A 27,238-nucleotide genomic window follows, 5' to 3' on the forward strand; every position below is an offset into this window, starting at 1 on the left:
GTACTGTCCAATATTGACCATCAAAGCAGCGCTAATAAATATGAGAGGCAAAAAAAATGGGGAAAAATTCTCCGCCGTCACGGCTGTGTCCAGGCGGCGGTCAGGTGGTGAAACGCTGGTGTATCCAGTGTACTTTTTCGGCCCAGATGTCGGGACCCAAAGGTTGAGAATGGCTGACTTAAATAATCGTTAATTTCAGCTCTACAAATCTGTCCATGTGGCAGCATCAGAATATACCAGTTAACTTTAAATACTGGGTTCTAAGAGTCCTGTATTTCCAGTAACAGGATAACACTTTGGTGTTTATTTAAGGTCCGTTGTTTTATCAATCAAGCAAACTCTTCTACAATCAACCACTCATAATCCAGGATGACCCCATTGATATTTAATCCTGTTGAAGCCTTACAATCAAGACCGAGGACTGTGCCCTTGCATCGGATACCAGGTTAATCCTCATTTCAAACTATTTTAAGTAGTTTTTTATTAGAAAAATAACACCCAAATAATTACGTAATTACCTTATTCTGTGCGAGTCCCTCAGAAACATTTTCCTTTCTGCAGGAGGATTTATTCATGGCCTAGTATCTGCTTTGTCACGCAATCCTTTGAATCCAAAGAGCACAAAACTCCCCTCAAGGCTTTTGGTAGAAGGGAGGAAAAGATTGCATCTAACATTTCAGAAGTACACTTAACCAGAGTTGCACGCGCGTTAGTATTATACTGTAACACTATAGCTGCGTTAAAAACAGGCTTAAACCATTTTGTTGCATAATTTACTTCCTAACCCATCCTTAATGACCCAGATTACATGGGGGGATCAATACACTGTTGTGCACTCTGGTAGATTGTACTAAATGTTATGTCTGAGTTACGTTTTTTTGTTATTCAATACTCTCTTTACATTTCAGGGGTTATAATTATTGTCCTTTTACCGCTACATTTATTAAGTTAAGTTTTTTCGAGTTACAGAACTTTGATACAAATTAATACAATTAGCTAATAGGTATTTGCATCCATACTACTACTACTACTACGAGTAGAAGCCAGAGTTAATTTAGTTTGGTTAGTTTAAATGATTAATGCAGGGTTACTTGTTGCAGTATACTTTGTTAACAGTAAAAGTAGTTAACTGTTGGCCTTAAGCCATTGATTAAATATTATTGCAAGGAAAGGAATGTGGCTTTATGGACCTTTGGTGTTATTTGTATTAGATAAAACATACCGGGGGCACTTTGATATCTTCGACAGCTATGATAGATAGAGGAATTGGGAGATATGTACTGGAAAATGTGTTGCTGCAGACGCTGTACTAGGTTTGATGTAAAAAGTTTTTTTGAATGTCAGGTCGCCCCCCCCCCCGCTATGTTACGTTATATTACCATTAAGTCAACAGATGGTCATTCATGACCTGGAACATCAAGGGGATATTTCTATGTGTTGTTGATCCTAAAGAAGCTCGGATACACGTGGATAGAAATGTAACTGGCAAGTGGAAATAAATGGGCAAACCCTTTGCATAACTCTTTCTTGCCTTGGTGACAGCTGCTGACTTTGGGTGGCTTTGGAATTAAGTGTACATTCACCACTGCACCTAACTCCTCCCTGGGTATCATCATCTGAATCCATCCCTAACGTCTTATTTTTACTTTTCAGAATTCTCTCTCCAGTGACAGATATTTTTTGGACGGTTAACCCAGTAGAGCTGTGGGCTCACAAACATCAGGTGGAGCATATCCTTGCAAAGTAAGCCTTATCTGTTATTTTTATAAAAGATTCTCTGCAGAGGCTTCTAAAGTCAGTTGTTACATGGTGCGTACAGGTTTCCTTGCACCAGACACCCTGTAATACCAACTGGGATGGGCCTGGTGAAGGCTTATTCAACTCTTTCTGAGTCCCTGTCAACACTCATCACTCTTCCCTCTATAACCCGCTCAGACCTGGTGCAACTGGAGCCCATCTACAGTACAACACGGTGCCTAAGGTTATGCAATGTCAGCCCCACCGCCCCCAAGAAGATCCGATTTCTGTTACCCTCCTTTAGGAAAGCGACCCCGTTCTAACTTTCCATCACAGTTACTCACCCTGTGTCATGCTAACTTTTATAACGTCATCTGCCGCTTGTGCATCTGCCATCTAAGGACACGGTATGGCGCAGGCCAGGGTTTTCCTTGGCAAGGAATGGAGACACATATTCACAGGGTTTGACGTCCCGAGTTTATCCACGATTTCCCATTTGTCCATTGAAAAGAAAAAGCACATTGAATAATTATTGACACAAATCACGGTGATTGTACAGATCATGACGTGTGTGTTTGTGACAGTACAATGACTTGTTGGGTGTCGTGCAAAACAATGCCATTGGATTTCCGTCTGAAGGACGTAGGCAGGTCAGGAGGTCGTGAGATCTGGCGTGAGATAAGGACATCATTTTAAATAGTGCATACTTACATGTCTTGTGTAGCATTCGTCTGTCCCATCTCTACAGTCCCTTGGAGCAACAGCAAACATTCCCAAACTTTACTTCTCTGGGTAAAAATAGGCATGAATTTAATATCTACTAGTTTGTGACCTCGGGGAAAGAAAAAAACTATAAAGTAAGGGCAAAAGTCTGGATATCTTCAAAGGTCCAATATTCTTCTCGATTAGCACGTTGGTGAATAATAAACACTGAAAAAAGACAAAAGTCTACCAATAAAATAATTTTTTCCACCAATAGATTTAAGTCAACAAACTTTTCTTTGCCCTGCCGCATCTTCTAATTACTAAATTTCTAATTTTTCAGCACATTTGCTGAGCCAGATCAGAGTAAATGGTGCAATACAAGTATTTTAAACATTATATGAAGGAGACTTTTATTGAAAACACCACTTGAATAACAAATGAGCAAAAATGCCGAATGGCCTTATATATGGATTCTTGTAAATTATGCTATTATTGTGCATAACTGTAATAATGCAACATCTATAACAAATGTATACTTTTATAAAATCTTGATGTTTTGAAGCGGACATATCTGAGGTCTTGAGAAGAAGTAAAATATGAAATAAATACACTTTTCTTTCACAACCTTTCACAGCTATCTGAAGTGTTGATTCTCTTCTGCATCGCTGTGCTGGGACAGTAATTCAACTTGATGCTGGCCATTTTCTCCTCACACGACAACCTTTTGAGTGGCATTATGTAAGTTCTCATCAAAGGCCGGCTTTCCTTGTAAAAAAAAAAAAGAAAAAAAGTGTCTTTAGTTCGAGTGTCTGGGAAGCCACTCTTCTGCACAGCCTTGGACCACTGCCTGCAGTCTACTGGCATTGAGTTTTCTCATCCTGGCATGAAGTCATCAGTCTTTGACAGACACACTCAGAGTGGAGTAGTCTGCTCAAAGTGAGCTTTTGTTCGCTCACTGTAGTTAGCGTTCACAGCACAATAGGCACTCAGAAAGAGAGCAACACAGGATTCGGCTCTCTATTCAAAAGACAACCAGAGGACTCGCAGCTCATCGGGGAGGTGTGCGCTCCCATTCAGCGTACTTACATAAGCGTGTTTACACGAGAAGAAACTGTAACAACTGTAAATACGCACACGGCATCCTAATATGCGGCAATTTGTCTCGAACACACGTCGACGAGGTGGAATTACACAAATTCAGGCTCATAACTGTGGAGGCTGCGGGGCTCTACTTTCTCGGCGAGAGAGTTTAAGTTACCATGCGAGTCTAATTGAGACAAGAGATGGAAACACGACCTGGCCTCTGCACCTAGTCTTTCATTACATTATGCTGTCTTTACAGTATCACATGCGAGAGGATGGAAAACATTGTCTTATTGCAATGTGCAGCAAGATGAGAACTTGAGACTTTTTTTCAATTAACTGGTACAACCAGTTTCAGTATCTCCCATCTCCTTTTCAGTGTGCATTTACAGGAACTAATAGGTCTTCTGGGATCAGTAACGTCCCCTGAATCTGAATAAAAATCAACTTGTCAATTCATTTTTTTTTTTTAGATACACGTAAAGAGAAACCATTCCGTCAACAAAAACCATGAACGCGCAAAATCAGTAAATCCTTAAACTCGAAGAGTGAAACGAGTTCCTAAGACTTTAAAAAAAAAAAAAAAAAAAAAAAACTTATTACAGTGAACTCTGAATAGTACACGTGATTGAAGACCATCGCCAGTTGTGGATCCAAACTGCTGAGACACTATTTTAAAACTAGAAAATGATCCCAGTGGCAACAATTACACATTTGGTTAAAAAAAATTACAGCAAATATGAAATTCAAAATAATCCAATATTTTAGTTAGAATGTGTGCTTGCTCACACTCGCAGCACTATAATGACACGTCACTGCAGCAAAACCAGGTTAAGCCAAAATATTTGTAATATATAAACCTGCATTTGCAACAATGGGCACTGCTGGAATCATACGCAGGGTTACAGCAAACCTGTGCATGGTTATGAATGATAATGTCAACTTGTGTGTCAATTAATGAGCTGTATGGGTTATCCACAAAGCTCCGGTTAAACAATTTGGAGAAAAAAATAAAAAATAAAAAAAGAGAGCGAAGGTTGAGATGGATGTTGTGGAGGAGGACAGTTGGTGTAACAGAAGAGGACACGAGGGTTATGCCAAGATGGAGGCAGATAACCAGCTGTGGCGACCCCGAAATGGAGAAGCTGAAAGAAGAAGATTATCCGCAGAATATTTGTGGGTTATGTAAAGTGGTTGTTGGGGTTTTAGTGATAAGGACTCGACAGTGAGAGACTTTCACAAACATTACTGCATCTTCTTTGATTACCCACAAAAACTACTCGACTGTTAATCTGTAGCAGCCACCACACAAATGCTATATACACATGCACTGAACAATATAGCCTTTATTTTTGTGTCTTTCCATAGTTCAAGTTTGTCAGTCCCACCCGATAAAAAGGTGGCAAATAGAGTGAAGGAGTAAGAGGTAGAGCAAGTGTTCCATTCTCATTGTGATCAAGCGTAAAAGCTCAGGTTTTACACACCAAAGGGAGCGGCCAATCCGAAGAAGGCCAACTAACAACAAAAAGAAGCGATAAACAAAAAAGAAAAAAAAAAGAATAAAGAAAAAAAAACAGCAGCTTCTTTGTGGTGTTGCTAGCTTTCCCTTATTATTCACAATCATAAATACTCCTAACTCACTGACTTTTGATAAAGGTCGCACTACAGTGTAAACCAGAGAGGCAATGAGTGCTAGCCATGAGCAGAGGCATGGCAATTATCACTATCGTCACCACCATCACCATCACAGTCTCTGAACACTTGGAGTGGGGGGGAAACTGCCGCATGGCAAGGGCGTTTTGTTTTACGAGTCCAATGGGCTCTGCATAGCATGGTCTGACAGAAGAGATAATGACTGGCCCCCTGTTGAACTGAAGAGAGGCTCTCGCTGCAGCACTCGAGGAGGCAGCTGAGGAGAGGGCGTCTCCTCATGAGCACAGAAGAAAACCTGTCGAGCCTAACGACGCATCAGTCCACAACAGGGGTGTGAGAGTCAGCTGGCCCTCCGAGTACAAGTGTTTGAATCTGTGCGTCACACTGCATTAAAACTAATACCAACCATTCTACCATTCGTCTACACTGCCAGATAAGGACAGTGCCGTGTTACATTAAAAAAGGAGATAGTATTTACATCTTCAACACATAAATTATTTCCCTACCATACTGTTTGTGTAAGGCATAAGAAGGTATTTGGAAAACAAAAACAAAAACATCATAAGAGCCTCATACTGTATGCAAAAAGTCTACGCTAAATCCAGAATTGAAGCAGTAGGCAAATCGGTTAATACGCTTGAATGCTGCCAAAATAAAATTAAAGCAAAACAGAACAAGAAAAAAAAAAAACAAAACACAATTTATGCAGTAATTCATGACAATGATTTGCAAAAATGGGACACAAAAGAGGGTAAAGCTGTGAGCTTGATAAAGGCAGCCCCCGGATACCTCCAGGTAGTAACAATGGTGACCCTGGAGCCCACTCTTTAACAGCCAAGAAAGAAGTCGAGTACTGAAGAGTCACGAAACATGGAGGGTAAGGGCTAACATCACTGATCAAATGCCTCAGACCACCAATCGATCTAGGAATGATTCGCAACTCCTCTTGCCCAGAATGTGACTTAAGATATTTCTTTATGTTTGTCTTAGCCATAGATCCTCTCAAAGACCCTGCTAAGGGCAACTACAGCTTCTGCGATGACCAATCACCTCCGGGCTGACCCAGGTCAAAAATATACACCTGATTCCATCTGACAAACAAGGCCTGATGATATACAGCATCAAAACTCTGTATAATGAGAAAACATTACAAACGCAATTTGCAAATATAGCTTTCAATATGCAACGACATACACATTAACTGTTGGGTTTTTTTTTTTGCAAATGAAATTCTAATTATTCATATAATGTGAGCCACAAAACGAAAAAAGAAAAAAACAATGGTTGGCTCTGTCCATTCTGAAGAAAAGGGGTAAGAAGGGCAGTGGGGGTCAAAAACAAAAGAACAACAGGCAAAAACAACAAATCATGTTCAGTTCATTATTTGTCATGTTGGATAACTGCGCACACAGGAAGCTTGGAGGAGTGAATTAAACCTCTCCAGTTGACCGTACAAGTTCATAGATTACCATCACTTTCCCACTCCAGTGCTGCTGTCAGTCTTTGGGTCTCCCTCCCTCCCCACCTCCCCCACCCACGTTGTGTGATGGTGCACGAGAGTCTGACATTCCAGTGAGTTTTAAAATAAAAAAAGGTAGGCCATCGGATTCGTCTGTCGAGAAGTCCCGCCTACCCTGACGGGGTGGAGCCCGGGGGGAGCCCATCAGTCATCCAGGATGACCTTGACAAAACTGGCCACGTCTGTGTCTTTGGAGTCATGCAGGGTCAAAAATTCATGTTTCTGCAAAGAGGAAAAGGTAGAGTTAGCGAGTATTCCCTTGGAAGACAAACACGTGCAGATTATCTGATAACATTTCAATATTTAGACAACACCCTAGTTGTTTAAATAGATACAGAAACCATAGCATTAGAGGGTTAATCAGGAAAGCATGGCCTCTTGTGGATAAAAGCAGGAACTGCAGCACAGTGAACAATAGTTAGGACATTGAATGAAGTTGGAATTACAGATTTGTATCACAAATATTATCGCTGGTGTTTTAAGGTGAAGGAAACAAAACACTGACCATTAGTTCTGTATAAGCTGGTCTCTCACTTGGCTTCTTTCTTAAGCTGTAAAAAAAAAAAAACAAGAGATTAATGAAGAGTAGAAATACACACATTTCAACTCACTTGAAAACCATGTCTAAAAATATACAAATACATACCTGACCACATGTAAAGTCAAGTTGGGACACATACACATGTATTGCATTTATGTCACCTCTTTCAGTAAAAAAAAAAAACAGAGTCAACGCTGACCCCTACTGGGCGTCAGCAATACCTTTTTTTAAACAGCCACTGAGGCTTTCTCACCATTGAGAGATGAAATCTACAAAGTCTGGAGAGAAACGGTCGGCGGGCAGTTGTGGAGACGGCTCGTCCACCACTTGTTTGAGCTGCTGGAACGGAGTGCCCCATGAGTCGTAGGGGAATTTCAAAATGGCCAGCTCAATCTAGAAGACGGGAAGAAGCAGAATTAGTTTAGTTGACAGGGACCATGTACAGAACTGGGTCTATACCAGTTAGCTCAATAGCTCATTTGCGTCAGACAATAAAACACATACTATTCATATAATATCAGCAACAACAACATTACAGAGAAAACATCATACAAAACACATAATACATTTGGTGTTCTATATACAAGATCAATGATCACATGATTGATTCTCTTTCAGCCACATTAAATGTATCTGAAGACAAAACTGTTAAAAGTTGCATAGTCTCTAATATGCAGAGCGACACACATTGCTTGAGTGATGGTACTGCAAGGTCATGAATCAATCTGTACCTCAAGCACATGTCAGTAAAAAACTGAAAAAGGTCAACAGGTTATGCTTTTAATAATGTTACAGTGATAATGTCTTGTTTTTTTTTAATTCACAACAGCTTTTAAATGCTGCAGCAGAATTATGAATTCACGTTGAACACTGTATTGTCCTCTGACCACATGCGATTGGGCCCAACTTCACCAGCTTATATGCAAATATGCTGATGTCATATGCATTCTTAACAAGTCCGTCTATACTTATGTTTAAATCGTTGTACGGGCCGTGAGAGGTCAGAGGACGTCAGCCGTGGAGGCCAAATGTGGTTTTTGTAATCTTAAGATGCATTCAGGATGCTTTGGGTGCTTTTAGACCTTGTCCACTTGCGATCCGATAACTGGACAGGTTTTAATAGCAGGTCTGACAACAGTGTCAACAGTTCAGAAAAGTGTACGTTTAGACATGGGTTTAAGGAACCACCTGGACTAGTGTAGGACATTTGCTAAAGTTCAAACTCAATAAATAAGACACATTAGATTCTGCCCAGAGTATTCAAAATCACTGTAAAACCATCATTTTTTTTTGTCATTTTACATTAACTGATGACAGCATGACATGGCATATGTTTCTGACTGCTGACCTATGTAGCATTCTAAGATACCTGTGAAAGAAGGGGAAGCTTTTTATATTTCACCTAAAGTAGCACGACTCACCATTGTGATACCAAGACTCCATATGTCTGACTTGACACTGTAGCCTTTCTGGTTGAGGTCAGGGTTGATCCGCTCAGGCTGTAATGGAAATGACGAGCAAATTGATGAATACCAACTTTTGATATGATCAACAATAATAGTAATGATTTTCAAATGCTGGTTCAACACAGGTTTTCTCCAGATACCTCCACACCCAGCCAAGCAGATGGGGATTCGGTTAAATGGAGGCTTCAAACTGCCGGCAGGTGTGAATGTTAGCGTGAACTGTTCTCTGATTAAAAAGGGCCTTTTGCACAGCAGACATTTTGACATGTTTTAGCAGGAAAAGCACAGGTGTTACTGATAACCTTAATGATGGATCTGTTCAGGTCATTGCAGTCACGGCAGTGTTACAGTGAGCCAGCATGCACGCTGCAACCGAGGAGGCTAAATGGAACTCGGCCATCATTACAGCAGAAGCTGGATTGGTTTCAGTTTGGGATCTAAATTTCAAAACAGTTAAACAGCTCCAGGTGTGTGCATTTTTGGCTTCACTTCTGCACATGAGCGTTTCAAAGATCTCAGAAACGGATGTTGGCCAAACCTCTCTGATTGTTCCAAACCTTTGATACATTTCAGAAAAAAAACAAAAAAACAATTTTCCTTAAACCTCAGCGAGCCATGACCAGTAATCTCCTCCCTGATCTTGTTCTATCCCGTCTTACCGCCATGTAGGGTTTGCAGCCTGCATCCATCGTTTTGGCCACAGAATCCACCAGGTGGCCGCTGATACCAAAGTCGCACATTTTCACTTGGCCCAGGGTGTTGATCAGAACATTGGAGGGCTTCACATCTGGAAAGAGACATCGTTGGGAGAACGATGAAAGAGATGCCAGAAAACGAATAATTGAGAGATACATCAGTGGGAGGAATGGAAAACACCGTTTACCTCTGTGTATCACTGACAGGTTACTGTGCAAATGCTCTAATGCCTTGACAATCTGTGGAATCAAGAAAAAAATACAATTACAGAAAAGCCTGAAGTCTGCAGAAATACAACCTCATAAACTGAAGATATAGTTTAGAAGATACAGTTTCCCTACAGTCCTATTTCCATTTAACAACAAACATGAGGCATAACCAACATTCAGCAAATACAGTGTTATTTGAAAAAAAAAAAAAAAAAAAAAGGGAACTAAGACAAATCATATGTGGTTTTTTTAACTGAGGGAAAATGTCAAGAAATAATTCTATTATAAATCTATTTATCTCATTGCTTAAAACAGAAATGTTTGATCGTTGTGGTTTTAGTAGGTTACGTGATGTGACCATTGAAGTTAATCGATGCACCCAGCACTTCATCCACACTATATTACTGGTTGCCTGGCAACCTCACTATGACGACCAGACTTCAGAAACTCGGAGCCCGTGGCTGTTGTTGTTCGCTAAGGAACAACTACCATGTTTACCCCCGAAAAACACAAACCGCCTTTCTCATCTCACTCCCAATGACACAAGTGGTTAAATATGGGACAGGACGTACCGCTACTGTGATCTTTCCCAAGATGTCCTCGGGGATGGTTATGCCTTTTTCAATAACATTCTTATAGAACTTATCCAGAGATGTGTCCATCAGCTCCATACAGATCCAAACATCCCCCTGAAATGGAGATGAAGAAACATAGTGATGATTGACAGGTGGTCACAGCAACCACAAGGGTTTTGAAGATTTAAACATTGGCTTTACCTCTCTAAAGAGGGCGCCGTAGAAGGTCACAGTGAAGAAGCAGTCCACGGTCCGCATAGAAATGTCCAGATCCATCAGAAGCCTCTTCTGCTCCAGGCTATTGACGGTGGCACGAATCCTCTGGGGACACAAACATCACAGGTGGACGGTCAGTTTCATTGAAGGGTGGATGTTACCGAGGTTAAATGATGCACAGAGTCTGAATTAAATTTACCACCATAAGAAATAATAAAACATGTCTCAGATCTGACGTTTTTTAGGTGAGCTGTAGGAGTACTTATGTTGTTGCTATATTAAACTAATGTGACATATATTAACACTTTAATCAGTCAGTATTGATAATTATTATAGTAAAATGTCATAATTCAAGACTAAGTTCTGCTCATTGTCAATTGTGGTTTCAAACCTCTTGATAGACAGAAAACATTCATAGCAATCGCATTATGTCCACCACAGCATGTTTTCATAATGAATACGATATTGATAAGCACTGCTAAATGTTGTTACCTTGATATTGAAGTAAATCACGTTAAAGCTGCAATGCTAATATAATTATAATACTGTTGTTTAATCATTGCAGAGGCCTAATTGCAGTTTATTTACCTTTTCATTTGCAAATTACATTCAAAAGAAAGGTTTGTCAACATCTGTTTTATCTAATAAGATCAGGTTCTCAATCTGTTCATCTCGCAAAAGTAACTTTTATTGCTGCAAAAGAAGACGGACTGACCTACAGTCAAGAAAACATGTCAAATGCTGCAGCTGAAAAACTTTACATAACATCATTACAGTTTAGTCCAATGTAATTATTCCACCCAAAAATATCTGGATTGTTGTACTGCTTGAACAATGCAACAAAATAAACTTGTGCAAAACAGAATTCTCATTTGCAAATCCTTTAATAAAATATCAATACTTGGCATGTGTGTATTGATAGAATGATACATGCATTTATTTATTTTTTCCCCATCCATAATGATCTCATGCTCTGAATACGTGTATGAGTAACTGCTTCTATTTTAAAAGCATGGTGCGTGTACACAGATGCCAAATCAGGTAACCTGAGTAGCAGCCTCCCACCCTACCTTGACAGCCATGATAACACCACTGGGCACATGTCTCATCTTGTCCACAACGCCGTACGCTCCCCTCCCCAGCTCTGCAATCTGCTCCAGGTCATCTGCCTTCACCACAAAATTCTGCACAGACAAGGCAGACATTCAGCAGCGTATGCACTCAGCTCATCTTAACTAAAATAAATAAAAATAGAACAACGTATCCCAGAGGAACAACGATCCAGCTTTACCTTATCTCCAATTGTGACGCAAGCTTTAGAGTCAAGATCTCGAGGGGGCCTGCAAGGAGAGGAAGCAGAGACATTGCAACAATTAAAATGTGTGTGACAACAGCAGCAGTCAGTTCTCATACAATACTCAGTAATGGTACTATCGTCTGTATAAGCTAAGAAAAAAATGCATGTTTACCAAATAATTCATTGCACTGGTTTGAGGCAAATACTGGCTAATGTCAAAGGTACACAATAAATAATGAAAGTCACGTGATGCAACTCTGCAGCTCATAGTGAACTAGGCAGCAGAGCTCTACATGGAGGGCAGAGACTGTGCTGCATTCCCAGAGGGGGGGGGAATCAAATACTTAAAAATATGCTTACTTTAAGTCTCATTTAAATGTGTCTCCAGAAGCGCTATGAATTATCTGCATAGTAATATACATTTACATTATTGGGTAAAAGTGGGTATCTAATATTGCAACCTTTGTTTAACATGGCTGCCGTCACCGCCCCATTCTAAAAAGGAGACTTACGCTGCTGCTTCTGCTGGGGGCGCCACAAACACTTCTTTGGCCAGCTTCAGCCCAGGGTTCTTCTTCTTCCCTGTAAGACAATAAATAAGGGGAAACAATATAATCTCAGCTCCAATTAATAAAGGTGATCTTATCGAATATATCAATACCAAAAAAGGAAGCACATTTAGCACTGTTTTGTGGGACAATGGCAAAAAGGATTTGACATCTTTTATGAGCCAATTTGCAATATGACACTGAATCTTAAACAAGAGGCTTGTAATAAATGCTAAATTCTGACTATCTGCCAAATAAATGTAACATATCCCTGATAGATGATTTTGTTCCACTCTGGACAGGTAGGGAGGAGTGCTAGCAAGGTTGTAATGAATTTGCAGTTTCCACCGACACAAACCAAAGCAAATGATCTGTTATCTAACTGGAGATTAGGTGTACTAAAAGCTAAGGCCCTGCAACGGAGAGAAGGTGAACTCAGTGACTAATAGACATTGGTATGATGACTCAAATAGTGGTGGTGGTGGTGGTGGTGGTGGGGGGGGGTGCCTTCTTCCTGTCATGATTTTGTTTCAATGGTTAACAATCACTGCTTATAAATAATTTATCAATAACTTTTTACTGTTTTGTCTCAGTTCATGATGCCTTACATTTTCTACATATCTTGCGTACAGTGCTGTAAACCGTGCCGGTCTAGAACCCTTCTGTGTTTAATCAGTGACAGCAGTCCATTCATAAACACCATTTACCAGCAGTGTTTGGGACTTCCCACAAGGGGCTTCAACTCTCTGCCAGAATGACACAGCTACCGGGCTTACGAGCAACAACACAGGGAAAAACAACTCAACTCCTCTTGACGTGGGACACTTGTGTTCAACATGTTTGTTCATGTTGCAAGGTCAATGGGAAAAACAGAATGTTTTTCTTGACCTTTATCCAGAATTTGGCCAGATTTTCCCCCACTGGGGTATGATGAAAAAAGTACAGACCTGGCTGGTTGTTTCCTGTTCTTGCTGCAAACACAGTCAGGGTGCAAAGCAATACATATTCTACCCTAGTTTAAGTGTACAAGCAAGGGACCTTCAATGCAGAACATATGCATAACAACTCTTTAGAAAACCAACTGGAACTATTTCTGTGGCGTTGTATTTACCAATGGGTGAGTCACATCACTCTAGTCTGAAGGAAGTATAATTGGGTAAACCCCTGCTTTGCTAGATTAAGCTGAAAGGGAAGTGAAGTTTTACCGAGAGTTTAGATTCTATGGCTGACCACTGAAATGTCAGACAGGTCCATTTTGTGCTGCAGCCCTAAAATAGGCCGGCAGTGTCTGGACAGCCTATGATAGTTTAATGTGGTAGGGAGAGATTGGAGTGTGATTTACTCACACATGCCGAGTCAAAAATAGATTTTGCATTTCCTCTGCATAGGATAAAGTACGAGCACTAACAGCCTTCCCGGGACCCAGCATATAAGACGGCGTTCTGTTCATGCAATGAAGCACGAGTAGGACACAAACACTGTGGTGCAGTTCAAAGGCATCTCACATGCCAAGCATCTAACATCATGTGTTTTATTCAAGCTGAAAGACGTGTTTAACAATCCTTTCCTGCTGCAGAAAAGCTGCAGACTGCATGGCATATTTAACTCTGAGTTATTGCTAGAAGTATTCACTGTGAAGTATTAATGGACTTTGAAATACTATAATACCCCTCTCAGGAAGCAGTCCACTGTGTGGTGTGTGCTGTGACCCTGTAGCCACGGCTGTGGGGTGGGATATGACTCATGGCCAGTAGGACTGGACACATCCGCTGCAAACACAACAACTGTCAGGACCCTTTGGGGAAATATGATGTCACTTCACTTGGCCTGCTTGGAGATCACTGTCCCTATTTGGGCCAACCAAAGCCGGCTTCACTGCAGCTTTGTGCTGCAAGATCTGCCTGCTCCTCAAATTAACCCTGATAGCACATAACAGTGCAATACACTCAGCCATCGATGCAGTCAAATATAGGGAAGCAGTACAGGGAAAAACACATTATGAAACATCTTCACACACACACACAGCACAGCAAACAGCATTTTCCTAATGTGCGAATAGCCAAGGAGTCTTACTCAGACAGTTGATTTTGTACTGGTGATGAACTGCTGCACATTTACAGGAAATGCTGTAGTTCTAAGAAACTCAAAGATGTTCAGTGGAAAATACTCACAGTGCAGTAATACATACGTAATGGGAACAAGAATTTCTGGATTGTGCACGGGATCAAAGTGTCACTCGCTGCACGGCAAGTCGCCATCAGAGAGCTCCAGCCTCGGAGTGGGTTCATATACACACACTGATGACTCATGCACAGATAATTTTAAATGCTGCCCTATCAGTGTAGTTAGGGAGAACCCAATCTCCAAACATGGCTCAGCAATACAATGAACAGTGCTGCAATGTACTTAGGCCCACTCCACCCTTGAACAGAGAAGGGACAACTTGAGGAAAAAAACTAAACAAAAAAATAAACAATCAACTCCACAGGGACACCTCTAACTTGCTATGGTGCACAGTGTAATGATATCAGCACAGAACCAGTGTAGCAGCTATGGAGTATCTGCTTGCAGCCAGTGAACTGTCAACAAAGAGACACTGCAATAGGTATTGGTGCTGCAAGTCAAAACATGCCATGGTAGGCCACAGGGCTGTGAGTGCCTGAGCAGCGCTCAGCCAATCTACACAGCCCTCTAAAACAGTGTGTACTCCCGACCATGGTAACGCTAGTATGATTGTGGAGCAGCACACGCGGTGAACGCGAAATGTAAATTGACATCATGCTCTTTGTGTGTGTACTCATTTTTGTTACTCCTACCAGGCTACAGACGGACCACTATATTAGGCTTACCCGATCAACTGCTACTAACGCTAATATCTAATCAGCCAATCGCATGGCAGCAAATCAATGCATTTAGGTATTTAGACCCGGTCAAGACGGGTAGGGGTTATCGAGCATCAGAATAGAGAGGAAAGGTGATTTAAGTGACTTTGACCATGGTGTGGTTGTTAGTGCCAGATGGGCTAGTCTTGAGTTTCTCAGAAACTGCTGATCTACTAAGGATTTACATGCACAACTCTATCAGAGAATTACAGAAAAATATCTGAGAAGGCGAAAATATGAGGTGAAAATGCCATGTTGATGCTGGAGGAGCATAGCCAGAGTGGACTACAGCAGTAAAACTCCACAATAGGTGCCACTTATACATGCTATTGGATGCATCACATAAATTGGCTAGTAAGTGTACCTCTTATAGACTTTTTCAGTACCATAAGTCTTTATTAAGACAAAAAGTGTGGGTCCTAATGAGTCAGAACCTCATATTTGAGGCTCTGGTTTGGTTAAAGGTCGCATTACCAGTTAAGAACATTTAGGGCAAACCCAACAGGAACAGTTAGGTTTGCCCTAACAAGAACAGTGAGTGTTTGTATGACGCAGAGGAAGGACCTTGATTTTTCCAAGGTGTGTGTGTGTGTTTAATTCAGTAGCGTACAGTAATTACACAGCACAGCCTCACTCGCTGATTGACAGGCGGAAGCCAAGTGTGTGATAGCTCCCTGGTCATCGGTGTCGCCACCTATTACATTTTTTTTTTTAAAGCGGGGCGAAGTAGAACATTTTTTCCCCCATTTTAAATGCACCAGTAGTCGTGAAAACATTAACATAATAGCGCCAAGATACTGGTCAAACCAAAAGCACCCACCGCAATCGATGAGTCATGAGGCCGAAAACACAAACACCTGTGGTCCCACTATGCTTCACTTCACCAAAAGAGAGAGAGGAGGGGGGAAACTAATCTGTGCGCGGTAAATTCCAGCTCACGGACAAATCTTTTCATAATTACAGCTCGACAAAACTCTTTATTTTATTGTCGTGAAAACTACCTTAGCTAACCAGCACTTACGGCGCGACTGTAGCCTTTAGCTAACAATATGAACATTAATGGTGCTATCGGTCTAAGTCTGCGAGGACTAACCCATTCACACACAAGGCAGACCGGAGACTTCGCATGATATTATATAAAATACAATGCAACAGAGAGCGGAGGAAAGGTGCTGGCGAGGGTGTTTTTCCACCTCTCATACATGCAGCCTTTCCACCTGGCAAGGTTACATTTTTCAAACATCGCTAGCCAAACTACTTCCACGCAAACTCCACCTCGATATTTAACAGAAAATGGACGTCGGTTTAAAAAAGAAAAAGGGTGTAAAGAAGTATCACTTACCTCCTTTAGACAGAGACATTTCCCCTTTGCTTTGATGAGGGGGAAGGGAAGCACAAAGACTTTTGCCTTTTTTTACTCCCTCCCTGCATCTACCCTTACACCCGCTCAGGATCGCTGGCTTGTCGTGCAAAAACTAGCAGCGATTAAAACACGATGTTCCGCCGTCGTGCAATATTTGCGCTTCGCTCTCCAGCTCACACTTCCAAGAATCGATTAGCAGGCGAATGCACAACTTTAAATAAAGTCAGCGCTGGTCTAACACTTCGAATTAGTTTGCTAACAAAACCTGTACTTTTTAGGGTGGCCAAAGTCTGACAGCTGAAGGTTCCAACGACGTGATGACGTACTTCCTGCCTTGCGCTAAGCATGACGGGATGTGTAGTGTAGAGGTTTCAAGTACTTTTACTATGATCAAATGTGTACTTAAAGGTCCAGGATGTAACATGTATGAAGGTTTTACTCGTATAAACTGGATACACTACTCATAAGTGAGTGTTTACATCACGGACTGCAGTGTATTAGCCAAGATGTTGCACAGTTACTGCAGTTTTAGATTTATTCTTAACCAGTGACAGATGTTATTTAAAATATAGTGAGGTACAATAATCATAGATAGGGTTACATTAACATACTTAAAAGTTTTAAAAAGTAGTAAAGCTGCACACACAAAAACACCTCAATTACAATCACTCGAGTAAATTTAATTTATTACTTCCCAACTAAGTATAATAATAATAATATGTATTATTATTATTATTATTATTATTAATAATAAATAATAACTAATAATAGAATTGCACCTTAATTTTCACATTTTGGTATGTATAAATTAAATAAATATGTCATAGGATAAAACACTGATGAATTAAAAGGCAATATTTGAGTCTTGAAATTAATAAATTAACAGCAATATTGATCACTTTTAAAAATAACACTAGCCATTATATAGATTTAATACATGTAAGGAACAGGCAGACTTAAAAAAAAAAAAACAGAACAAATACAATAAAAAATACAAGTATCTCTTAGAATGCTTGATAAACTGAAGTAACCCACCATTTCTCATGTTGCAATCACTACTGAGCTGTTACGTTGTGCATCATTTACTATACCACACCCAACCCCTTGCGAAAAAGTTGGAATACATCAAAATGCATAAATGAAGTAACAATGGAAATGTCACAGACATGAACATGTGTGTCTGTGATATGAGTGCACTTAACCGTGCATGTGATTGTTTGGGTGGAGGGTGGAGAGCCAATGATGAGGCCATGCCGACTTCCGGCATGTTATTTCCTGGCGACTAGGAGCGAATGGTAGAGTGGTTTTATGATAATGTGCAGATAGAGGGAGCTGTCAATGAGGTATTCTGATGCCCGGCGCTGCAGGTCAGCATCCAGCAGGAAATCCCCAGCCTCCTCTGTGCTTTGGTGGAAGTTGTAGACGTGACGAACCACCACTTTCCCCTGCTGTTTTGCCATTACAATCACCGTCTTCTGGAAACTAACGCCGGCAAAGTCTGGACTAGATGTGGCTGGTGTGACAATAATGCGAGGTCTACCTCCATCTGTGCGGGTGGGCTGCATAGTGCCCAGCTCAGTGTAGGTTGACCTGGCACTGAGTGGGAGCCAGCGAGGGGAGAACAGGGTGTTCCATGTCACTCTCTTACTGGAGTCGTGGCCACTGGGCCCGAGTTGAGTCTGAAAACTGAAACTGCGGTCGTCGCGGGTGGGGTTATTGATTACCCAAGGTGAACCCCAGGAGGAGGACAGGTAGTTACGAGGAGTGAAAATACTGCAGTTGACATCAAAGTACTTGGCCAGCTGGATGGGTGAGGCAGAGTGGAATTGGAATGCTAGATAGAGGAGATCGCGAATGGATTCGTAATACTTGAACATGAGGGCAGATTGCTTCTGAAGACGGAAGAGGTGCTGAGGAGGGATCATGCCATATCGAACAGCCCTTAGTGCACTCTCCACTGTCGAACTGAGGGGCTGGTTCCGGTTGATCCAGGCTTCTAAGGCTTCGTAGAGCTCCAGCTCACTTTGCAGAATGAGGTCAGAACGCTGGAGCAAGGAGAGCAGCAGGTCCTCACTGATGGAGCCCCACTCTCCGCTCTGCAGCACAGAAGATAGGTTCCAGGACAAGTATTGCAGGCAGTTGTCCCGCAGGGCCATGTCCCCAATTTGAAGTGCATAGTTGTACCAGCCAACCACATGCCCCATGGGAGAATCACTAGAAAGATGCTGGGTCATATATTGGGTCAGACCCTGCTGCAAACCCCACACATGATACTTGCTGGCCAGCTTATGCAGAGAAATCGCCTGATCCAGCCGCACTGAGATGTCACCGCAGTACAAATACCTGCAAGAAAAATAAAAATCTGTAGGTTATCTAACAGTTTTTTTTTTCTGTGATGCACATTGTATTATGGAGCTGTGCTCTCTCCTCACAACAGAGTTACTGGAAAAAACCCACACTGTTTGATATTTGACTGTGAGCCTCAAACCGCAGATGTAATTTTAGAATATCTCACAAGATGGAGAGCATCTCACTTCTCTAAATAGAAAGGAGAGAAGCAAAATGAACGGTAAAGACCTCCAAATGTATACCTGTGGAAAATCCTGAGGTATGCACGATACTGGATTGTTGTTGGTTAATTATAAATCTCATTAACTGTGCTGCCACTGTGAGTCACCCTCACCTGACAAACTTGTCAAAGACAGCTGCACAGTCAGGCGACTCCCTCAGAACCACAGTACTGCTGTTGCGGCTGAACAGCAGTTCCTCGAACACATCACTCTGCAGGGTGAGAAGAAGGCTGTGGGCCTGGATCACCTTCACCTCGTCCGTGTTTATGGTCTGCACCCGGAGAGTGACGTCACTGCTGTTCCCGATCACCAGCAGCGTCTCCATGCGCTGCACCAAACCCATGGAGTGGTTCAGCACCGTTGCCCCACTGTCCAGCGCTGCCTCCTGCTTCAGAGCAGCTGTGGAGAGAGAGCAAGATTTTGGACAATAGCTAAACCTGACAGAAACACTATGATAACATTTGATTCAGACTGTTTCACATTCCTATGGCCCTAGTTCACATTCATTTGCTCCATAAACTTTTATTTGACACATTAAGAAATGGGAAAGCACAACATTTCTACTGAGCCACACCTGACAATCCTGCATGTGTGTCATGGAAGAAGCAGATCACACCCTTCTATTCTTGTGGTTTCAAAAAAAAAAAAAACCAGGTGGATGACAGAAATCCTCCAAAATATCACATGGTCAGAAAAGAGATTGTGAGTCTGCAGCCTGACTGCTGCTTCTGTGGATCCTCTGCAAGAATCACTTTTTGGAGAATCAAATATGAAAGACTCAGCATGACAAGCTGCTGTTTCCAGTCTGCACACATGCCACCAGCAGCTTTGCAGGCCTGTTACTGGGGGTTTAATGAGGCACAAGGGGAGTACACTTGGCTCCTGATGCCTCAAGTCTTCAATTCGCCACCTCAACCAAGTGCCCCCAATTCAAAGTCAAATTTTTCTAATTAGCCAGCCGGCACACTGAGTCAGCTGAGCTAGACTGAGCGTGTGGGCAAATGATTCCAGCACAGTGGAGATCAATGTGAAATTGCCAAATTCAATGTAACAGGGTCGCAGTGTTTACTGTCAGTGACATCATTTACTTATAAATATAACTTACCAGACTTATTTATAGTAGAAAAAAACACAATGAATAAATCATGAGTCAACCACTAACGAGCTGAAAAGATTAAATAAAACATTTTACTCACAGTTCTGAAATAGCTATGATTAGACAAGTTTGTGGTCAAGTGAGTCTGACAGCAAAGTAATGTTATTGGTCCAAATCTGTCATATTCAGATCTTAAAGAAATTACTATCTTTTGAGTTAGTGGTGTACTATAGCATTTGTCTCTCTGTCCGTGCCCATAAGAAGACAGATGGATGAGGACAGGATGAGTTGAATATCTGAGTGAGAGCTACACAATCATGCCATGCCCTACTATCCACTGACAGTATGAGGGAAGCTGGACGTGAAACAGAACAAAGCGTAACAAAAGTGGGACGATCGCTTAAAAGCCACCAATTCATTTGTCACCTTACCTCCTCTAACTGTGATAGGGTGCAAGTGGATGAAGATGAATAGAGTGCCCACATAGACCCAGGCAGGGGTCCCTCGTCCACGTGAGCGTAGCATTATCTTCTTGGATATTCCCTGCCTCTCTTCTTTTCTGTGTACCACTCTTTTCTGACCCTTCCTCTTGTTGCTGTGTCTTTATCGTGTGCGCGACGAAAGGTGTGTTGCTGCCCCCCCTTTGTGGCTCCCTGCTCCCCGTCCCGCACTCCTTATGTAGGACGCTGGCCTTTCCCTGGTGCATCTCGCAACCCCACAGACTCCATTGATTGGTGGAATCTGGCAGGGGCGTTGCTATAGCGACAGCTTTGATTTTGTATTTCTCCCTTTTGGATGTCACATGGCATTGATCAATAACCTGTTTATTTATATATATATATATAGTTTCACTAGGGACTAGGCGCAATAAGCATTATAAAAGATTAACACAGTGTCTTGACTTAATGGAATTCAGAATGCAACAGTAATTAGAGTAAGTTGCCCTGGAGACAATCTGCCAAAGCTAATTGAGCTTCTAATATGAATGACCAGATCAAATTGCATAATCCAATTATATGGTAAAATTTTCAGCAGGCAGAAATCACTTCTCTTATGGACTAAACTATCAATTTAAGGCAAGCACTGTTTATCAAAATTCACCTGCTTGTTTCCCCACTGCTTCAAACTGCGTTATGCATCATTAAGTGCATCTCGGATGCTAATTATCTCAAACCTCACACAGGCTTATTGCACATGTGTGATAAAGTCCAGCTGGACATGGAGCTAATGTTGCTGCAGGGAGGGAAAGCACTAACCTCAGAGCTATGATAATCAATGTGAAATGATGTAACAACGCAGAGTGAGTTCAAGAACCGCATGAAGTCACGCGTCCTAAAATAACGATTCAATACGAGCGAGCCAATAGTGCGATTCCTGTTCAACTCACCCCCCAAAAAAGATCTACTCCGTTAGTTATGTATACTCGTCATCTGCCACAATCTCTACCTCTACCAGGCTCACTACAGGGCAGACATGGAGATGTTATCAAAAAAGAGAATTGGGCTAGTGAAGCCCTGAGGGCTGCCAGGCTGCAGTAACAATGCAGGAGATGAGACATCCTGGGAGAACCCAACCTGAGCCACTGCTATGAATAACCTGACAGGTTTGCAGAGGAGAGCAGCGTTGAGGTGGCCTTAATGAAGCATGATGCAAAAAAAAAACAAAAAAAACTGAGCTTGACAACAAGGACAAGGAATTTGGATCATATACAGTGGCATGTTTTGCCGGTTTGTTTACCAGCCAAAAGTGGAGCTGGGTGCTAAAACAAGATTCAGTAGCTGGAATTTAAATGACCCAAAAGTCTTTTTTACATGTGCATGCGAAAAGACGATGTTCTACGTTGAGGTTAATTTGAGATGAGCTCCTATTAAGAATCGGCTAACAGGACTAGAGTGCAAAGGAATGCATTGATGAGTTGCTGGGTTTGTGCAGAGAGCAGCCCTCGGGACAAGATCCATTGAGGGGATCGATGAACCACGGTGGCTCCCTCACACATTATAAACAATGAGTTTAGTACAGGCTGTACACTAGAATTAGCTTCAGCGTGTTGTCTGGGATGACCTCAAAGCCAGAGGGGACACACCAGATAATCAGGCTGCCTGAACATTACATCCATCCATCCATCCATCCATCCATTTTCTACCACTTTATCCTCCACAGGAGGGTTGCAGGGGTGCTGTGCCGATCTCAGCTGACATAGAGCATAGAGTTAAGTGTTCATAGTTCACAATAAAACTGCATCTGATGCTAAATCAATCTCCAAATAGAAATAAATAAATACAGATATGAGCTTGATATTACATGTTGGGCCACATGAAATCAACTAGGGGGGTCACATTTGGCCCACGGGCCGTGAGTTTGTTATCAAAGAACTTGTTATTTATATTTAAAGGTGCATTTAAATCTAAAGCAATTGGCCATAAAATATCAGGAATAATGTTCATATAACAAACTGAACTCACCAACAACAACAGTACAGCAAAAATATTTGCATTAAAAAAATATTTTGCAGACTGCAAATGATGTTTATGTTTTGAAATCATGTTTTGGCATGTGGCGCCACCTACCGCCGTCTACTAATCATTGCAGTCAGTAGAGTCTCAGCTGCCGAGCAACCACGGGTTGCCAGGTACGTCAGAAAACAAAACCTTAAAGACCTCGGTATTTTGAATTTGAATGTAGTAACCGTTTTTGGCCACATTCTTACATATGGCACCTTTAAGGTAAAAAAAATAATAAATTATAGTCTGACATATATGGAAGAGTATTAGGGCCAAATGATATATAACTTGTCCACTATGTCCTCAACCACTTTATAATGCACAAACCAAGTTTTCATATTTACGGCAGTTATTTAAGCATGTTTCAGATGAAGGAGAATGTGACTTTTTCTTTTCAAATCTTAAAAATCAATGGCATTAGTCAATGCCAGGCCTCCAAAAAAGATCAATATTAAGCTCTATTTCGTTATGTAATCCTAGTTTAAAAACAGGGTGAAGACCTATAACCAAGTTTTCCACCAGGTGGCTCTGCAAACACAGTCTGCTCTCTTGACGACAGCCCAGCAGCAGCAGTTACTGTATAGTATACACTTATTATTTTCTAATGTGAGGCACAAATATGACTGAATGAATGTCACAGATTATTGTAACGCACGTACGTTGACAATATTGAAATACGTTGAGATGGATTTGAAATGTTGTTAAATGTCACTGTTTACAGGGCACTTTTATCCCCCTCTAATAAAACCCCAAAAGTAGGCCAACTCATATGGTGTAAGCTGCTTTGTGAGCAGCAGCAGCAGCAGCAGCTGATCATTTCAGAATGAAATCATGAAACTGATCCAATCAACCCTGAGAGAGGAAGCATTGATCATCAGTCATCAGTGACAACAACGCTCACAGCAGGTGACACAGCCTCCTCCCAAACAAGTGGCAGTGACAGTGCAGAGGTGAGTGGTGCCTTTGTTTGCATGTAAATCGCCTAAAAACAAATAAGTAGGGCAGCGAGGTGCTAATCTCACACGATATGCAAAGCTGCAAACAGCACACGGGCTGATGGAGGAAGAAGTTTCACGCAACTCTGAAGAACTAGTAGGTTAGAAGGACATTAGAGGACACAATAATAATATATATTCAAAAAGAAAACCACAGCGGACTGGCGGGTACAATACTTACTGTCAGTGAGTTGATTACCATATGTCTATTTAGAAAGGGGAAAAAAAGCGAGAAAGTGGGTAGATGGAGAACTGTACGTGACTGGAAGCGGAGGGAGAAATAAACGTGATTACACGAAGAAGGTCCTTGAACGCACCGGCATTGTTTTTATAATTTTTAAGGAGCAAGAAAAAAAAAAAGGGATAAATAAATCTACTGGAGTAAAACACCTGCTGGAGAGCTCAGTCCAGGTAAGAAAAAACATGTTTGAAAATCGCACGCTTAAATTCAGTACTTAATCATGCAATGTTACTTTTTTGTAACTAATTGGTTTATCAATGTATTATTCAATTCAGAACGCAGTGATATTTCCATTTACAATTAATTTTAAACTTAACGTCAAGGCAAAAGTGATTTATAAATATGATTTACTTTTTTTTAATTATTATTATTAATATTATTATAACATATAATATTGTAATAATAAACGGATTGCTAGCCCACCCAGGAGCAGTTGATGGTGTCTCATGATAAAAATGATGTGTAAATTAAACGGTGCAGCATAACCACACAGTGTCTGATCTGTGATTCAGTTCCACCACAGAGACATAATTAAAAGCAGAAAACACTTTAAGGTTCGAGTTGTACAGTATCTCTTGGATTTAAGAAAGGGCCCTCATTTAGCACACAAAACACTTAAAATAACTGAGAGCAGTTTTTACAGGGTTTGTTTGTGGAATATATTATTTGTTCACTGTGTTGTGACATAGTCATAACCTGCTTTGGGTGTTTGTGTTTGTTTTCAGGTGCATTAAGTTTGCATTTATATTTTAATATTCAAAAATGCAAATAATAAACATTACAACTATTCCCTCTCGCCCTCCAAAAAGGGAATTCTGCAGTTAAGTCATGGACCCGACCAGCGCTCCAAAGGGATGTGGCTCCAGCATCAGCTCCATATACTACAATCTGTGTGACCTGACCAAAGTGTGGGGGGTCGTGGTGGAGGCCATCGCTGCTGCTGGAGTGGGGACCTCCTTTATCCTTTTCATCATCCTCATGGCCAGCTTACCGCTTGTGACGGACACTAATAGAAAGGGTACAGTGGTGCTGCAGGCTGGCATCCTCGTCTTCACTCTGGGGCTCTTTGGGCTCACTTTTGCCTTCATAGTGGACCGGTACGCTACCACCTGTGCTGCACGCAGGTTCCTGTTTGGAGTACTGTTTGCAGGATGTTTCTCCTGCCTGGTAATGCACGGGCTGTGGCTTACCCTGCTGCAGCGGAGGTGTCGGGCACCCAGGAGTTGGATTTTCTGCCTGGGAGTGCTGGGTTTGTGGCTGGTTGAGGTGATCATCAACACTGAGTGGCTTATTATCACTGAGGCTAGGCCAACAGGAGGTGTCATTGCCCCCAACCTGTCTTGCAGCATTGCCAACCAGGACTTTGTGATTGCACTCATTTATGTGATGGTTCTGCTGCTAGCTGTGGTGGTGATGGGTGTGCCCCCACTGCTACACAAGCATAAGAAGTGGCGCAGAGATGGTGCTTTCATATTGGTCACAGGCCTCTTCTCCATAGCTATCTGGGTAGCCTGGATTATCATGTACATTGCCGGGAACAGAATGGCCGGGAACCCAAGCTGGGATGATCCCACACTGGCTATTGCTGTGGTGTCAAATGCCTGGGTGTTCCTCTTCTTCTACACTATCCCAGAAATGTGCTTACTGACACAGCAAGACCCTGACAAGGAGGAGCTCCATGACGGAGAACATGTCTACCCTGCCAGGAGCCTGGTGTGTGACAACATTCTTAAAGAGGCGGAGACACGCCACCAGAACGTGTACCTGGATAATAAAGCTTTCTCTCTGGACGAGCCTCCAGCAGGTACGGCATAACGTATATGTACTCCCCTTTCCCATCAAGGAAAATTAGGCAGCCATATGTTTTTCTATTCAGGCTGCTGTAGAAAAAAATGGCAATGCAAGTAAGAAGCCTCCACAAGCAAGTGCTTGTTAAAACTGCATAAAATATGCATATTCAAAACAAACAAATTCTGCTAAAAAAAAAGAAAGGAAGGTTACAAACAGGACCTTTACGTGTGACTTCTAATTAAAGCGAACTGTATGGACATACATAAAATACCCCAAAAAACACCACAGTCCTCTCAGTTTTTGGTGTGTGTTGGTCAGTATGAAGGAAATTACATGAAGTCAGTCAACAACTACAGAGCCAAGAAGTGTCCAACAACGGCGGGATTAAACTTTGCTCAAGAACAAAAAAAAATAAAGAACTATTGAATATTAAGCAGCATGTTCTGCGGTCAGACAAAACAAACTTCTCTAATGAATAAAATCTCACTAATAATGCACCTTTCAGGACAGTTAAGTTAACCAAAACACTGTTGTTTTTTTACATCAACATGATTCAATCTTCTTTGGATGTTGCCAAATCAAATCAAATTTTATTAATGTAATTTCTAATGGCTTAACAATACTTTCTTGCTGTGTTCTGTATGCTATTGATGCTCGCTGAAAACCTCAAGAGACGAAATTCAAAAATGTAATCAGAACACCTTGATCTTACAAATGTGACACAACAAAGTGAAACAATCCAGCCAATGGGAGGCGCCATTAATCCCACAGTATGGACAAAATTACACATGCTGTTGCATCTTGCACCAAAAATATTGCGTTTGTAGTTAAAAGAAGGGAAGAAGGTGACAAGTATCATGAAAAGTCACATCAACAATATTATGTGTTAATTGTTTCCTCATGTAAGCCATGTGACAGACACTCATCAAATCAAAAAATAGAAACAGAAGAACAGCTCATGACATTTTGACATTTTCGTCATACTACTACATGAAATATCCTCCTCAAACAGAGACAGATATCAATCAGTGTTTCTGTTTTTTGGAGCTGTTTTCGAACTCTCTGTGTCCAAGTGTGCATCATATAACGAAACTGAACAAAGATCACGTCTTCACATCGTCTTCTGTCTTTTTCTTTGACAGTACCCACGAAGCCTGTGTCTCCATATGGGGCTTACAATGGTCTGGTACGAAGTTGCGTGTACCAGCCCACTGAAATAGCACTGATTGCCAACGCTCTGTCAAAGGTGAGGGTGTTTACAGTACCTATGCGAATTACATAATAATAACACTTTGTTTACATAATCCTTTCTTCTTGCCATCACGCCTTAAGTAATCAATTCCTTCCATGTTTTTATAGACACAGCAAGAAGCGATGATCTCTCGAGCAACATCCCCCTCTTTGAGTCCAGGAAGTAGCAGCTCCCTGCCTCATGCAGCCAACTCCTAGCTCAAAGCACACTCGGTTGTTACAGCTATGAAATAATCTCTACCGAGAGTTTGTTAGCAAACCACAGCTCTTAGTAACAAATGTATAATCATTTTTGCTTCCTTA

The 27,238-nt window shown here is 41.5% G+C and overlaps 3 protein-coding genes across 4 annotated transcripts; 1 reads left to right on the plus strand and 2 right to left on the minus strand.

Moving 5' to 3' along the window:
* Positions 1–4,863: 4,863 nt before the first annotated feature.
* LOC310933383 (dual specificity mitogen-activated protein kinase kinase 6-like) lies at positions 4,864–16,773 on the minus strand. 2 transcript variants are annotated; one of them, XM_083896861.1, is made up of 12 exons: positions 16,470–16,599; positions 12,210–12,279; positions 11,692–11,740; positions 11,471–11,584; positions 10,386–10,505; positions 10,182–10,298; positions 9,588–9,639; positions 9,364–9,491; positions 8,660–8,737; positions 7,492–7,631; positions 7,203–7,248; positions 4,864–6,919 (listed from the first exon to the last, which is right to left on the minus strand). In XM_083896861.1, exons 1-12 carry the CDS (start codon positions 16,486–16,488, stop codon positions 6,842–6,844), a joined length of 1,011 nt encoding a protein of 336 aa, XP_083752987.1. In that variant the 5' UTR covers positions 16,489–16,599; the 3' UTR covers positions 4,864–6,841. The 2 variants fall into 2 exon arrangements, with proteins under 2 accessions (XP_083752987.1, XP_083752986.1); XM_083896860.1 differs by having other exon boundaries at positions 9,364–9,639; positions 16,470–16,773.
* A 985-nt stretch (positions 16,774–17,758) lies between these two features.
* On the minus strand, positions 17,759–20,681 carry btbd17b (BTB (POZ) domain containing 17b; the record flags this gene model as incomplete). Its single annotated transcript, XM_083896036.1, has 3 exons — positions 17,759–18,833; positions 19,174–19,459; positions 20,588–20,681. 3 exons carry the CDS (start codon positions 20,679–20,681, stop codon positions 17,759–17,761), a joined length of 1,455 nt encoding a protein of 484 aa, XP_083752162.1.
* Positions 20,682–24,721: 4,040 nt separating this feature from the next.
* LOC310932507 (G-protein coupled receptor family C group 5 member C-like) lies at positions 24,722–27,133 on the plus strand (the record flags this gene model as incomplete). The annotated part of the gene is made up of 3 exons (XM_083895832.1): positions 24,722–25,697; positions 26,827–26,930; positions 27,044–27,133. The coding sequence occupies 3 exons, from the start codon at positions 24,722–24,724 to the stop codon at positions 27,131–27,133; spliced, it is 1,170 nt and encodes a 389-aa protein (XP_083751958.1).
* Between the last annotated feature and the right edge of the window lie 105 nt (positions 27,134–27,238).

The sequence above is a fragment of the Microchirus variegatus genome, assembly GCF_963457635.1.
Source record: "Microchirus variegatus genome assembly, chromosome: 10".
NCBI lineage: Eukaryota > Metazoa > Chordata > Actinopteri > Pleuronectiformes > Soleidae > Microchirus > Microchirus variegatus.